Below are 16,176 nucleotides of genomic sequence, written 5' to 3'. Positions count from 1 at the left end.
ATTTTTGTTTCGATTCCTTCCCTATGCGGCTAGTCGCACGCTAAAAACATAGACGATAAACGAAAGAACATAAATATATCTTGTCTATACCAAACCCATTGTTTATTTTTATATTTTATACAACTATAAAATGCTATTTAATTTAAATTAAATATGAGGCAAAACAGTTTTGAATGGTATTTATTTTCCATTTAATAGTCAGAATTTCAACGTGTTTTATAAACGATCGGGTAAGAGTAATAACTAAAAAATATTTTGTTTTAGTAACTTGTAGTAATTAGTAATTAAGTTAAACAGTTTCGTGTTTTCGGGGCAATGCAAGTGGTTATTTTAACTGGTATACCTACGAACAATTATTGTCACGTAGTGAAATAATTTTGTCCCGAGTAAGTAGTATTTTAATAACTGAACGATATCGTTTATTTATATATATATAATATTAGCATGCACCTATTTATAATCTAAGCCTAAACATAAATTATATCGTATTATACAAAGAATACAAATTTCTCTAAAATATATTTAATACTTAGGGATTTACACGATTAAAGATTTCTAAATGTATTGTTTTTATGATTTGTATTACTCTCAGTGTCAATCATGTGGGGGAAGGGCAGCGAGAGCTAAACATTTTCACTACGCGACAACCAAAATTAAATTGTTATACGCATAGTGATGGGAAAATATAAAATAAATATATTAATGTTCTTCATTTCCTAAATTTTAGTCGTTTTTTTAGAATTTGTTACATAATATCAAAAGTTTTAAAAACTAAATTAATTTTTATATTGAGTTTAGTAATTAGTAATTTATAAATCATTATTTTATGAATTAAAAATTTAATAAAATACAATTGTGATGTTCTTAATTGAGTGTAATACGAATTATAAATTTCAAAAAACGGACGTGGATACGCCTTTATTTAATTTAACTGCAACAGATAAAACAAAATATTAGTATTAAATAAAAATAATATTAATTTAAAAAATGTTTGGTATTTATATTAGTAACATACCTTAAATGTAAAATGGACAAGCGTAGTGGTGATATCAATAGTAATGAATACCCAGTCAATTTTAAACATAGTTCTGAATGAGCAAGGTTAGAAACAGATAGACAAAAATTAAAAGCTACTGATCAGGATAACAATCAACTGAGAAAGAAGTGTACAATATATATTTTATTTTTATTTGTTGTACCTAATTATTTATTTAAAATTTATCATTATACCAACACAAATACGTATAGCTCTAACTTGATATCTTTGGTATGATGTAGCTTTAATTCTTATAGTAAATCTTGTTTTTCTGACTATACCAGGTAACCAAATTGTCTATTTTGTAGTTTGTATGTAGCAGTTTAATATGGCCGTATTTGAGGCTGTGGTATAGTAAGATTACTAAAATTTTTAAATGGTATTTTAGTATTATCATAATTTTTTTTTCCAAGTTTGAACCGACGACGCCGCGGGAACTGTTTTCACAATACTTCCGCGACGTCAAATTATTATCAGAATTATATTATAAAGGAATAAATACTCAACATATTACTATGGTATGAAAACATAGTAGTATTTTGATGTAAAAAGAATCGATTTTATTATATTAATTAATTTTCGGTAAAATATGGCCCGACGTTTTAAATTAACTGACTAGCCTGTAGCCTACCCAGTCCGTCCCTGATTTGTACCTTAACTAATTATAAATACAGAAACAAAAAATTTAAAATTATAGTTGATGTATTTCAGGGGCGTTCTCAGGATTTTTCTATGGGGGGGTTCTGAAAATTTACTTGAATTTCACAAACATATAATATCAAAAGTAGAAAAACGTGTATTACTAAAATGTAAGAAAACAAAGATCCTTGGGGGGGGATCTATCCCCCATATCCCCCCCCGTGAGAACGCCCCTGATGTATTTAGTTTCATAATTACATATAAAAGTATTTAATCGACTATATTAAATGCTCTGAAATTAAATAGTGTTATTAAATTATGCATAATATTATGTACACACATAAGTACATAATAGTGTCAAACGAATATGAGATTTTTTTTAAGTATGGTAACTATATGATATTATTGATGTCTAATTATCAAATTGAACATCAGATGTCTTGCCAAATATAATTTTAAACACTGTAAAATACAACATACTGAGGCACCTGCGTAATACTTATTTGTTCATAAATAATAATAGTAATAAATTATAATGACTTGCTATAGTTGCTACTTCTTAAAAATTATACATATATATAAATTTATAAATATATATATATATTGAAGGTAATATTTTATTTCTATGGGTTATTAGTGCCGATTTAGTAGTAATAATCCACTTTCGTGTAATTGTTTATTATATATTGTAGCATTATACTGCATAATAAACGTTGTAACATAGTTAATTATATATGTATTTTTTAAACTTAGCTTTATGTCTATATCATAATAAATATGTGTATATTACTACGACACGTATGTTAAGTGATCCACTTTCAAAGGGTTAACATATCGCTGTTAGAATAAAAGTTGAATAAACAATACGAATTAAGAACACATTAATAATAATTTTCATAATACATAATAATTTTTAAATGTATATACTTTTTTTATGAGGTTGTCTATAAAGTACGTAATATTTAACTTATAAAATATTTTAGTTGCGTAAATTTAAAATAATAAATAAGGCTAGTGTATTTAAAACATGATTTTATAGTTGATTGAATTATGTTGTCCAATTGTAACTTCCTTCATTTTTAGGTAGATGTAGGTTACCGATTAATTTATCCAACAAAGTATTAAATTTGTCATGTATACTGTATAGGTACATGAATATTTTCAATTTCTCGTATTACACATTTTTTACGTAAACAAATTCCACCTTCACGCATGTCCATAATTTAAGTAGATATATTTTAATTGTTTTTTTTTCGCCATGTACAATATATAATATTTTTATTCAATAACCCAATTATTATGTATAATTAAAAATGTACAGTTATTTCATTGTGTTTTTCTAATAATTAAAATTTATCGATAAAATAAATTAATAGGTATTATTAAAAATTTAAATGTGAATCATGTTCCTATGTAACCGAAGGAAAGTTAATTAGTCTAAATATACTCGTATAACTCAACTATAGAAATAAACTTATAAATTAATTTAGATAAATGAATGAGTTTAAATTTGTTTATGATCTAATTAGTAATTCATATTTTAAATTAAATACCCAAGGTCTAATTCTAAACTATCAGACTACCTGACTACCTATATGTTTTCGTGTCGTATCAAATATGTTATTATCATTTTACAGCAAATTTCTTTAATTGCAATAAAATTTTCCTTAACTAACAAATTGTATTAAATAAATAAAAGTACATTTATAGTATAGTATTCTATCATATTATGTAGATATACCCACTAAACATTTCAAAATTTCATAAATACACAATACATAGATAGTATTGCACAAAACCTATTGTGTCAATATTTGTTTGAGTATATATATATATATACATAGTGTGTGTACGTAGTATATTCTGTTTTTAGATATGTAACTAAGAACCTATAAACTCGACTAAAATTACTTAATAAACTATCTAAACGTAGTAAATATTTAATGAAAATTAATTAAAAGTGTTTAACTAAATTTGAAATTATTTTTAACAATTGAAAATATTAAAAAATAATTTGTAATAAATAAATTAAACGCAATGATTATAGTTACGTATTATAGAATATTAGAATATAGATAATGCTGCGTTAACTTTAATGTGTGTAGTGTGTACCTATCTTTAGTAAATAATTATAATTTATAAATATGTTTACATTTAATAAATTGTACAGATATAAGAATATAATAATGATCAGATTAATTGCAATTATAAAACAAGTCAAAGGTAAATGCTTCCAAGAATTCAAGATGATTTTAGGTTATAATTAGGCATTTAGCTAAGTAATTAGATTAAATCGAAATATTTTAAGATATCGAATTGATATTTATTATTAAAACTAGTGATTGATACAATTACTAGCTTATAATTTCCTTGACCCAAATTAAGTTAAAGATAATAATAGGTGAGATGTATATCCACTATAATGTAATACGTCATCTTTACGTATTTTTTATAAAAAAAATATACAGAGAAGTATCTATGTTCTATAGATTTTAAAGAAAGCGATGAAAATATTAGTACTCCAATAATGTAGATTTTCAATTTTAGGAGATTTAATAGCAGGGAAGATCGAAAGTGAAAAATTCATAGTATTTTTCAAATTAATCAGAAAATGAAAAAAAAATCGAAAATATTTACGTAACCAACTACCTATAATTTTTGACAAAATTGATTTCTTACGATTAAAAATTTATAAGATCTGAAATTTCGACATATCTTAGTTTTTAAAACGTAATATACCTATGATTACTAGGAATAAAAAATAATTGAGCTTAAAGCCTCAACAATTATTTTATGATCGATCGAGATTGATATCATTAGATATTTAAACGTATAAAAATAATTTTTTATCCTGGTACCTATTTTGTTATTGTTTGAAAAACGTTAATCTTAGAAACCTGAAACATTTCACCAAATTATCATTGTTGATATATATTGCAATTTTCAAAATATTTGAACTAACTTAAAGCTTAAATTTTTAGTCATTTGACATTTATTTTTAGTTTTATTTTTTCTATGTATATTGATAAAAATGTATGCTTTGTAAAAAAGTTTGAATATGCATAGCTTAATTCTTTATAAATTGAACTAATAGTAATTTAAAAATAATGAAAATATAAGTATACTTTCTATTTATAGATGCTGATTTCAAGTTAAAATTTCAATAAAATCGTATATTTTAACTAGGTATAAATAATGATTCGTTTAATCAAATATCCTTATAGAAATGTTTGCCGACAAAGTCGTTCCCGCTCAGAATATTTTTATTCGTATAAAATAATATATTGTATATTTAAATTATTTTATACTAAAGTATGAAATCACTAATTAAAATTAATGAACAGTTTATTAATTCTAAGTTAAAAACGATTATACAAAAGATGTTTAACTTATCGCTCATTTAGTAGTTAACTATTGCTTACAAATAGTATACAAATTAATAAGGTAATACTAGGTCACTGTGCATATGCAAACTAAAATTGTTTTAAATTAATTTATAATAATGTATTTAATTATTTATAAAGTATTATTTAAAATAATAACGATATATCTATGCAGCTTTTTCTTATATTATTTATATGAAATACTAGAAAATACTTTCATTCATGCTATAATAATCTATAAATTAATCAACTTTACTGTTCTAGTAGTATTTTATTTGAATAATATAAATTTAAAGTTCAGTGTAGATGTATAAATAATACTATATAATTATTAAAATAGGTAAGAATAATTTAATTTGCGCGAGGATTAAAATGTATTTTTATGACGTATTTTACATTATTTTGACTATATGTTCATAAGAACACTGACATAGATTTTTATTTATATAAATTAATCTTCATTTCACGTTGTCCTACATCGCTTTTAGTTCTGCATATATTTGCGTTAGTATTTAAGCTTTTTGTCTGCGGAATCCGTGACATCAAAATAAATGTCATACTTAACATTCGTAGAACTAAAACTAAGACTAAGATTGATATTTCAGTCAATTTACTGATTATCTATCGGCAGAACAGTAATAATTAGCATGAAGCAATCTCGTAATGATTTTCTTAAAATAGAGAAATAAATTCTGCATAATAATTCATTCAAACATAATTAATTTCAAGTATTATTATAATATTTACTCATTGTGTGTAAACATGTATTTGGTTACGTTATTAATATTTTAATAATTAATTTAGTTTTATTTAATAAGCTTTATAAACTTTTTTTTAAATATTCATTTTAAATCTACCCATCAGTTACAAAGTTAAACAGTTTAAAATTATTAAAATTTCATTCGAGGACCGTAGATGCGTACATATATTAAATCAATAAGATCAGGTTATCGCAGTGTATAATAGATTTAATTTTATTTTGGGGCGTTCAAATTGTATTGTAACATCTAAATTGCCTAAACGTTTTTTATTAGATTATGTGTTTGATGAATGGATGTAAGCATTTTTTTAATTAGCATAGGAGCTCCTTTGTAAAATATTACACACCGCTCAAAGCATTTGTACGTACATTGTGTTTTACGCAATGACCTTATTATCCACTTCCCATCCTTATATATAATAGCTTTTAAGAATCCGTGTAATACAATATTATTTATAGATAACCTATTCTTTATCTAAATACCTATTCATAAGATTATAATATTATCATTTGTGTCTAACTAAAATAACTAAAATGAACGTTGCAAAATAATTGCTGATGTTTATTATAATATTATTATACTTACCGAATGGCAAATATTTACCAATTATAATTTAAGTACAAAAATTTGAAGTAATCATTCGTTTTACTTTATTAATTTAATAATAAACATTTATAATATTATAATCGGTATAAGTAACCTACACCTATTTATAAATTGTGCTGCATTATTTCTAATTTGCGATAATATATGAAACGCTACATATATACCTGTATAGACTTAAAATTATTCTTATATTTTTGTTGTTATACCTACTCTACGAATTATATTATTATTTTATTTATGGAAAACAGTCATATTGCAGTAACATAATAATATAGTACGTTTACAAAACACTATAAATAATTAAAATAATTTTTTTTTTTTTTTACAAACATGAACAATAATAAAATATTGCATTATTTTTTTTTCTTTGTGTTATTCTTAAAGCGATTTATCTACACAAAGTATAAAGTAAATATTGACCATTGGCACATCGAAATCACAACTTAAAACGTTAAAACCGGTTTACCATCCTACAGGTTAATAGGGTCACGGATAGATAACTAGCTAGAATTACAATTAATTTATTTGTGTTTACGCGTTAATAACGATATAATTATTAATAAAAGTATTAAAATCTTATTTAAAAATATGTGTTTTATTTTTGTTAATAATTATACTGTATATATTTTTTGACAGATCACCTCTCAAACCTTCTCATTCAGATCAAGGACGCAACACAATGAGTACTACCAGGAGACAAAGCAAAGAGAAAATTGAAGAATCATGTTTTCGTCATAATTTGCTTACTATATTGACAATAGCTTCCGTAGCTGGTGGTGTGGTCTTAGGATTTATTTTAAAAGGATCTAAATCAGAGTGAGTATTGAATTTTTTTTTAATACATACTTTAAAATACATGTTTATTACGAATCTAAACGTATTCCGATTAGTATATTGGTTTATCGCCAACCTACAGGTCATAACTGCCACAGGTGAAAAATTACAGTAGGTAATACACCATGAAAATAAATGATTATAGTATATTTATTCAAATATTACAAATTGCAACATAAATATTATTTTTTTCATTTATGAATATTTTAATTTCTGATTCCAAATTGCTAAATCCTATTGGTATCGTTATTGAAGCACGTTTACCAGCGCATGTAGCAGCGTGACGTCTTCAAAGTTGCATTCAGCGTTGTCCATTGTTCGAAATATAATAATAAGTCTAACCAATATGTATTTTTTTGAATTCGAATTTCTAATTTATCTAATGAGTATATAGTATGTAGTACTGGCGATTACAGCACTTAACTAAATGCTACGAAAAAAATAAATAGAACTTTAAGATATGGTAATTTCAAACACAATGAAATCAATAGTCGAACACTTTTGTTTGACTGGTGACATAACTGACTAGGCTTTAAAATATATATTATAATTATTATTTTTTTTTTTTTTCGAGAAAACCACAATGTTGGTCAAATATATATTTATATATGTATATTACTAAACGAGTAAAATAAAAATACCTGATATAAATCATTAAGTTCTGTGAATGAATATAAAGCAGGTATATTATATAACGGTTTTTCTAGCGATGAAGTTTCAATGATCTTCACTAACCATCTGAGCTACATTAACTATACACATGTACCACATCTTGAATAACGTGTTTTGGCATTTAGATTTTAAACTAGTTGTCTGCAGCTGAACGTATATTATAAGCTATATATAATTACTGTAATAAAGGATATTTTACGATATCTTAACTTTTATTAAGTTGTTGCGTTTGTACAATAATTAAGTGTTTATGAAACGCATAATAATAAAAATCATTAACATTTTGTAACACACAAAATTGAAAAATAACACCATCATCGATTAAATTATGTTTGTAGATGGACAAAACGCGAAATAACGTACGTGCAATTTCCCGGCGATATTTTCCTCCGTATGTTGAAAATGTTGATTGTTCCTTTACTGGTATCGTCTATTGTATCGGCTATCGGATCGTTGGATTTATCTTTGTCTAAGAAAATTGGGTTCCAATCAATTGCTTATTATGCAGCGACCACGTCAATGGCAGTTTTGCAAGGTATATTTTGGGTGATGCTGATACATCCCGGTAAAATTATGAGCAAGGAAGAGCAAACCGCGAGCATCCACCAAGAAACTAGACCAATCACTACTGTCGACACTATATTAGACTTAATAAGGTTAGTTCACAACTTTCAATATTTTTTAAACTTAATTCCTTTTAACAGATTCGTAAAATGTAAAAGCAAGGAAAAATCTCATTATTAAAATATTTATTTTTTAGCAAAATAGGTAGGTATTCTTCATTTTTTTTTTTAATACACGTGTACACATATATTTTATGTCACATACTATTTCCTTAATTACCACACGTAATTTCAATATTACTGTGTTAGGTACTTACTCACATTATACTTTAATAAACTACGAGTGTAAAATCATATAAAATATTATAACATTATTTTCCGATACTTTTTTCGTGGTAGGTAATTAACAATTTCAAAATTTTAAACGTTAACGATCTATAATATTATAATTATAGCTTAAAATATTATATAAAAAAATAAATGTCTTAGATAATATAATTTACGAAATTTTACAGAAATATATTTCCGGCCAATCTTGTTGAAGCAACAATATCGACTGTGAGTACATTACATTTTTATTGTTATTTGTTCTTTTATTACATTACTATTATATTGGCATTAATATTTATTGTTTTATTCTCTTTTTTTAGTACCGAACAGTACTTATTCCGCCTAGACCTCTATCGAACTCTGCAGGTAATCGTTTTTTTTTAATCCTAGCTCATGTTATAAATATTAAATTATAATCTAAGTTTTTTCCCATTTTCTAACTAAACATTTTATTTTTTTTATTTTTTTGTTCTATTTAAAATATGTAAATTCTTTAAAAAAAAAAAAAAAAAAAAATGTTTAGTTATTTTATGATTATTTTAGCGTAAAATTATTTGTTCGAAATAAACAAAAATCTATAAATACAGTTAATATATTTAAAGTTTGCAAAATGAACATTGATTGTAGCAGATAGATAGGTACTAAAATAGTTGCACAGGCATGATATTTATTAACATAAGAAAAGACACTGTTGTTATATTATGTTACACAATAAACGTCCTTTCGAGCTTATTTTTAAACATCGAAATAAATAGTGATCCTTGATAATAGATTTGTTCATTCCATTTAATTCTAATGAGCCATTAAATATTTTTAATTTGGCATTAAGTTGTATGCTTAATAGTTATTGAGTATAAAATATAAATATTAGGTACCTATACTATACACTCAATATAAAAAAAAAAACATAACATAGATAAAACATCAATACCGTATAATTATTATTTATGCGAATTATTATATGACATTTTAACTTAGCATATACCTAATCGTTACATAACATATTGATTAATATTACCTATACATTATACATTAACTAAAAAAATATGAAGATCGATTGAATAAACTTTATTTAAACATTTTTTTTTTTTGTCAAATTTTATTATAACTGACAATTAACTCCTACAATAAATCATGTCAAACATTTACCGTTTTTTTTTTGTTTTTGACTTACATTATATATCTAGTTAACTACCTACCGATGACTTATTTCATCAATTTGATTTTTCTTTAATCTTATAGATAAAATTGATGGCTTTAAATGACACCATATAAATCAAAAAATGATTGATCCTATTATAATGTTCCCAAGTGTTACATACTATCCGTCTATGTTCAAAATTGTAGATTCAAATGTCAAGTAAATATGTATCGTAATCCTTGCCGATATATTTTAATATATTGTTTTTAAATTAAAGTAAATTTAAAAACCAGAAAATTAACTAACACCTAATATTGATATGTTAAATTTGAATTAAATGATACACCCTAGTACCTATACGAAAAACGATTCTGCACAAAGACGCTCTGTCAGCTTATATTTTTAAATATGCTGTATTTTCAATAATTTAATTTTTGTTAGAACATCTTACAATAAATATTTTAATAAATGTTCAAGTTTTTTTCACTTACAGCCAAAAATTGTACAGTACATTCGTAAGTCAAAAGAAAAAAATGTGAAAAATATAAAAATGTCTATAAATAATAGCTAAAAAGAAATAAAATATTTTGAAAATTATTCCATGTCTAGAAAATTTATGTATAAGTATTTGGTGAAAGTTTCTAATACCAATGATTATTCGTTTTTGAATTGCAACATAATAATGAAATCAGTATTGTCAAAAATTGGTGTTGCATAAATATTCCGGTTTTCCATGATTTTTTTTTATTTATTAACCTATCCTGACAAATACTAGGAATGTTATAATTTTGTTCCCAAAAGTACTAAATGGATCAAATTTTCTACTATAAACCGTTCTCAAAGTTGAAAATTTAAGCACTTTTTACTATTCTAAAAGGTGACAACTTATACAAAAAAATATACATTGTTGTAAGACACTCCGCTAAGAACCTATAATATTCTTAATGATATGAAATCATGTTTAAATCAAGTTATAACTTTAAAAACCTACCAAACTACATTTTAAATTTTATATTTACATATGTTACAAATGTTCTACATACTTATGGTAATAAAATTTAAAAAAAAATCTATCGTCAAATATAATAATTATAACTTTATAACGTTATGCTGTGATCTGTCTTGTTCCAAATCGATGCCTTCTTAAATAGGTACTTTATAAGTTATTTATTATTTATAAGTGTATATATATTATAAGTGTATGCAGGTACCACGTGAATAAATGAAATCGATATAATATTTTATTAGAGATTTTAATTGAAAATTATTATTTTTGAACAGTTAAATATAATAAACTTTTATAAAAAAATATAACTCAGATTAAAATAATAAATAAAAAATAACATGTTAAAAGTAAACTATTATTTAATCAATTCATTGTCTGCAAGTTTACCTATAAAAATAGTACTATTATACTATTACTGTATAATATTACCTATATTATGTTAATAATATAATTTATATTTAAAAAATATATAGATCATCGTGTAATTTTATTACGTGTTTTTAATACAATTAATATTTTATTTTAGTTAATGCTACTGATATGACATTATGGGAAATAAAATCAGAAATGGTTGAAGGATCTAACGTTCTTGGATTAGTCGCATTTTCTGTAGCTTTTGGTATATGCATTGGAAAATTGGGACCCATGGGAAAGCCACTTTTAAACTTTTTCGATAGTTTGGGTGAAGCAGTGATGTTAATGACCAACTGGGTGATCTGGTAATAATATAGTTTGCATACATATTAAATATTATGTTATATACTTAAAGACAATTGTTTGTTTTTATTTCAGGTTATCGCCAATGGGTGTGCTCTTTTTAGTAGCATCTAAAGTATTGGAATTGGACGACTTTGGCGTGATTGTTGGTAGATTGGGAATGTATTTCTTGACAGTAGTACTTGGTTTGTTCGTTCATGGATTTGTTCTATTACCACTTATGTACAGTTTATTCACACGTCAATTGCCATTCCAATTCACAATGAACATGGGTCAAGCTATTATAACAGCATTCGGAACAGCTTCCAGGTATAAACATTATAATAAATTACATTTTTCGTTTTTATCGTAAAAATCTATATTATTTTGATGTTAACCATTTGTAAGTTTATTACCGAAAGGTTGGTGCGGTAATTGAAGGTATAACTACGAGTTAAATCCTTTTACTCATTTAAAAAAATTTTAAGCAGATATATTTGTATTATTTTGACATCTGTATAATAGATAGTTATATTGATTCTTACTCTGACCCTTCTAAAATTGAAATATTTTACTTTACAGTATATAAACTTAAGTAACAATTTTAAAATCTATATTTTAGTTCTGCATCCCTACCAATTTCAATGGCCTGTCTAGAAGAAAACAATAAAATTGATGTTAGAGTTTCACGGTTTGTTATGCCTATTGGAGCAACAATCAACATGGATGGTACCGCCTTATATGAAGCAGTGGCGGCAATTTTTATTGCTCAATTGAAAGGCATACAATTAAGCTTTGGTCAAATTGCAGCTGTCAGGTACGTCATAACAGTTAATAATAGTCAACTAAAAATCTCAGTGTCTATATACCTATATGCACTTTTATTTCAATAATTTATTTATTTAAAATTCTGATTAGTGTAACTGCTACTATGGCATCTATTGGAGCAGCTGGAATTCCTCAAGCCGGATTAGTTACAATGGTGATGGTTTTGGACACATTAGGACTACCAGCAGATGATGTGTCATTGATCATTGCTGTCGATTGGTTGTTGTAAGTATAAATACTTTTTCGGATTTTAAGTATAAATCTATTCACGATATTATAATACGTTGTAATCTGATGAAAGTACCTAAGTGACTTCTATGATATAATGTAAAGCTTTAAATTATTGAACTAAATAAAATGTATTAAGTTCAAACTTGGTGATCTTAAAATTATATTTATCAAATCATTAGTATACGAGTAAGTAGGTTAACCTATAAATAGTACCTATTGATTTTCGTGTGCAGCAAAGAAGGCAATTTAATCAAAGTATCAAGTCAAACTTATTTTTATTAATGATTAACCAAATACAGGTAATGAATAAAATAGACTAGGAAAAAGTCGTAATAAATTTGAAAATATCAGTATCTCCATCGTTTTATAGCGGTGTTCGCTTAGCAAGACCCCCCAAGCTCGGTTTTAATTCATATTACATTATTACACGTAGGTAATTCAAATTCAATCTATTGAATAATTACAATTTTCGATAAAAGCAAATTATATATGAAAAAACTATATGTAATGAAAATGAGTAATTAATACCTGGAAATTATAATTATAACTAATAGTTATCTGGTAGATTATTCACAGTACACGTCTTTAAAAAATTTCGTACACGATAACATGATAGAATCATTAATCCAAATTGTATACTTTTTAGATTTTATTTCAATACATGTTATGTTGTCTTATATTTTGTAACATTACAACGTTATGTTATATTCAACGTAAAATATGCTAACAAAATTTACTTATACACAACATTGATCATTTAATTCTTAACACATAAAATGTCTGCAAGGTGTTTTTTATAATAAGGAGATCTTTTAAAGACATTTTTATCACTTAATTTGTATTTTGTTTTATTTTTTCAGGGACCGATTCCGAACCACTGTGAATGTACTTGGAGACGCTTATGGTGCCGGAATTGTAGCAAAATTGGCAGAAAACGATTTGGAAATTATGGCGTCCAACGGAACCGTGGAAGCAGGAAAGGTGCCCAATGATGAATGGCACACAACATCTATGTAGACACAATCAGCCATTTTTATTTTCGTTTTGTGACTATATTTTCTAATTTCCGTTCTATTTTAGAACATTTAAACTTAATCTTAATAAGAGTGTACCAATGTACCATCATTTTTATTATTAACCAGATATTATATTGTTTTGTTTATTGTTTTAACGAAATAAAATCAAATTAGTTTTAGACATAAATATTATATTTACTTTGATTATTGTAATCCATTATTAATAGCAACATTTTTATAACTATTAAGAATTGTTCACCATAAAAATATAGGTTAGATGATACCTATAGGTTACTAAAAACAATTGTAAATACTCATATGAAATATACATACTTTACTTTTTAATACACCTAATCTAAAATATTAGGAAGGTTAGTTTCTCTTAGATTAAGTATAATTAATTGCTTAAATTCCAAAATTATTTTTCAACAAGTTTTTATTGTACACAAACATTACCTATTTATCATTGTATTTTGTATATGAATTTCAAATACTCATAATACAGTCACAAATTAATTTTAATAACTCTCTGATGAATTTAAAAAAATATATCATTAAATTAATACAATGATCTGTTAATATAAGCTTTTACATTTCAAATCAGTAAAATAATTTTTAGTATATACTTTTATAACTGTGTAAATTATGAATATAAAAATGAATACATTTAACTTAAAATTACAAATATATTTAATTTAATTTATTACAATTATTGTAGAAATAATGATTTTGTATACAATTTAATATTTTGAATTTTAATCAGAAGCATAGCTACCTAACTATTATAATATATTAATTATTGATTGGCTTACATTAAATTAAAATGATAAAAAAATCATGATAATCTTTGTTTAATTTTAAAATTTACTTGTGTACAATATTAAACTACAATAATATTTAAGTAAGAATAACAAATATTTTGTATTTCTCTCCATACTAAAATATTCCATTATTATTATTTAGAATTTTACTTCATCTTACAAATTAAAATTTGAAAACTTTAAACATTTTTGAATACCTAATTTAATAATTATTTTGTAGATTGTATATTAAAGGTAATCCACATTTTTTTTCTCAATATTATTTCATTTTTTTTTATATACATTTAAAAAAAACATTTCATCAATAATAAATTATAGATAAAAAAATCATAATGTTATACTAATTAGCCTTTTGGTTTTTTTTATAAATCATTAGTTTATTGTTCAGTATTTTAAGTAATTTGATTATGAGTTATTACTATGCTTTAGTTAATACTGTTTTTTTTATATGGTCATGTTATTAGTTTAGTACAAAAATTAAGCTTTTATGGTATTTACACAAATATAAACAGTGTATTTAATCAAAACTTTTGAATAATGTATACCTAAATTTAGAACAATAAGAATAAACAAAATAATGAGTGTTCAAGTTAATCATTAGTATAATTACACTTTAATATTATATTATAACATTAATAATTATATTTTTATCAAATTAAAAAATTATATATTAGTATAAAATTTTTGTACTTCCTTTTAATCATTTAGATGTCTATAGAGCAGAGGTATCTAAAATTTTTCATTCCAAGGCTCCTTTGAGTCTTCACAAAATATTGATTCCTCCCAAATTAAAAATGACAAAAAAATCAATGTTTGTATGAATGTAATTTATATTTTATAATTTATACTAATTATTTATTGCTCGCGACTAGTACTGTCAAACACGACATATGCACTGATAATTTAACGATGACAGTCGATGATTACAAACTTACAACATGGGCTATTATTATTATAACAATTTAGCCGCTATATTGCTATAATAATAGTAACTGGTTGTAATAATAAAGTACTATAAATAAAACTTCAATTTATCGCCTATCGCTATAACATTATGGAAACAAAGCTATATTTAGCGAATGATTATTGTAAACAACTCTACGTTTCCCAACCGGTGTGCCTTAATGACAATAATGAACGTTTTTCGTAAAAATATTTATTGGTTTTCAATTATATGACATGGTTCCCTTCGACAACTCCCGCGACGCCCCTGGCACAGTTTGAATACCTCTGCTATAGAGAATTTGTCCTAAAAAGCTTTGATGTTATTGTAAGATAAAAATATCAATTTTTCAAAATAGATTTGTACTTACTGGATTCATTTTATCCAAACATACCAACTAAACTAAAGCACTTGCAAAATGCACATTGGATAGGAACATGATAAGAATAAGAAATTATAAAAATAAAATGAATTATAACAACAAAACTAACCCAATTATAAAAAGCAAGTGATGAACTCCTATAAAGTTGTATTAGAATTCTACAAATATATAGGTACCAACTAAGTGCTAGTAAAAGAGCCTTGAGTAGCTATAAAAAAAATAAAAGCTGATATTGTTTCATGCATATTAGGATTTAAGAGAAAGAGATTAGTTGAAATCTTAACTAGT

The 16,176-nt window shown here is 24.6% G+C and overlaps 1 protein-coding gene across 2 annotated transcripts in view; it reads left to right on the top strand.

The window, feature by feature from the left end:
* Window positions 1-13,929, top strand: part of LOC114130825 (excitatory amino acid transporter 1) — a 28,494-nt gene extending 14,565 nt beyond the window's left edge. For both annotated transcript variants that reach the window (XM_027995891.2, XM_027995892.2), the window contains 9 exons: window positions 7,062-7,241; window positions 8,270-8,587; window positions 9,010-9,052; window positions 9,145-9,190; window positions 11,498-11,690; window positions 11,764-11,997; window positions 12,290-12,484; window positions 12,586-12,720; window positions 13,587-13,929. In XM_027995891.2, coding sequence (XP_027851692.2) covers window positions 7,062-7,241; window positions 8,270-8,587; window positions 9,010-9,052; window positions 9,145-9,190; window positions 11,498-11,690; window positions 11,764-11,997; window positions 12,290-12,484; window positions 12,586-12,720; window positions 13,587-13,743 — 1,501 coding nt within the window. In that variant the 3' untranslated portion in view covers window positions 13,744-13,929. The remainder of the gene's footprint in view (window positions 1-7,061; window positions 7,242-8,269; window positions 8,588-9,009; window positions 9,053-9,144; window positions 9,191-11,497; window positions 11,691-11,763; window positions 11,998-12,289; window positions 12,485-12,585; window positions 12,721-13,586) is intronic.
* Window positions 13,930-16,176: the final 2,247 nt, after the last annotated feature.

The sequence above is a fragment of the Aphis gossypii genome, chromosome X (assembly GCF_020184175.1).
Source record: "Aphis gossypii isolate Hap1 chromosome X, ASM2018417v2, whole genome shotgun sequence".
Lineage (NCBI taxonomy): Eukaryota > Metazoa > Arthropoda > Insecta > Hemiptera > Aphididae > Aphis > Aphis gossypii.
Note: the sequence above shows the minus strand (reverse complement) of the source record. Positions and strands in the feature narration are given on the sequence as shown.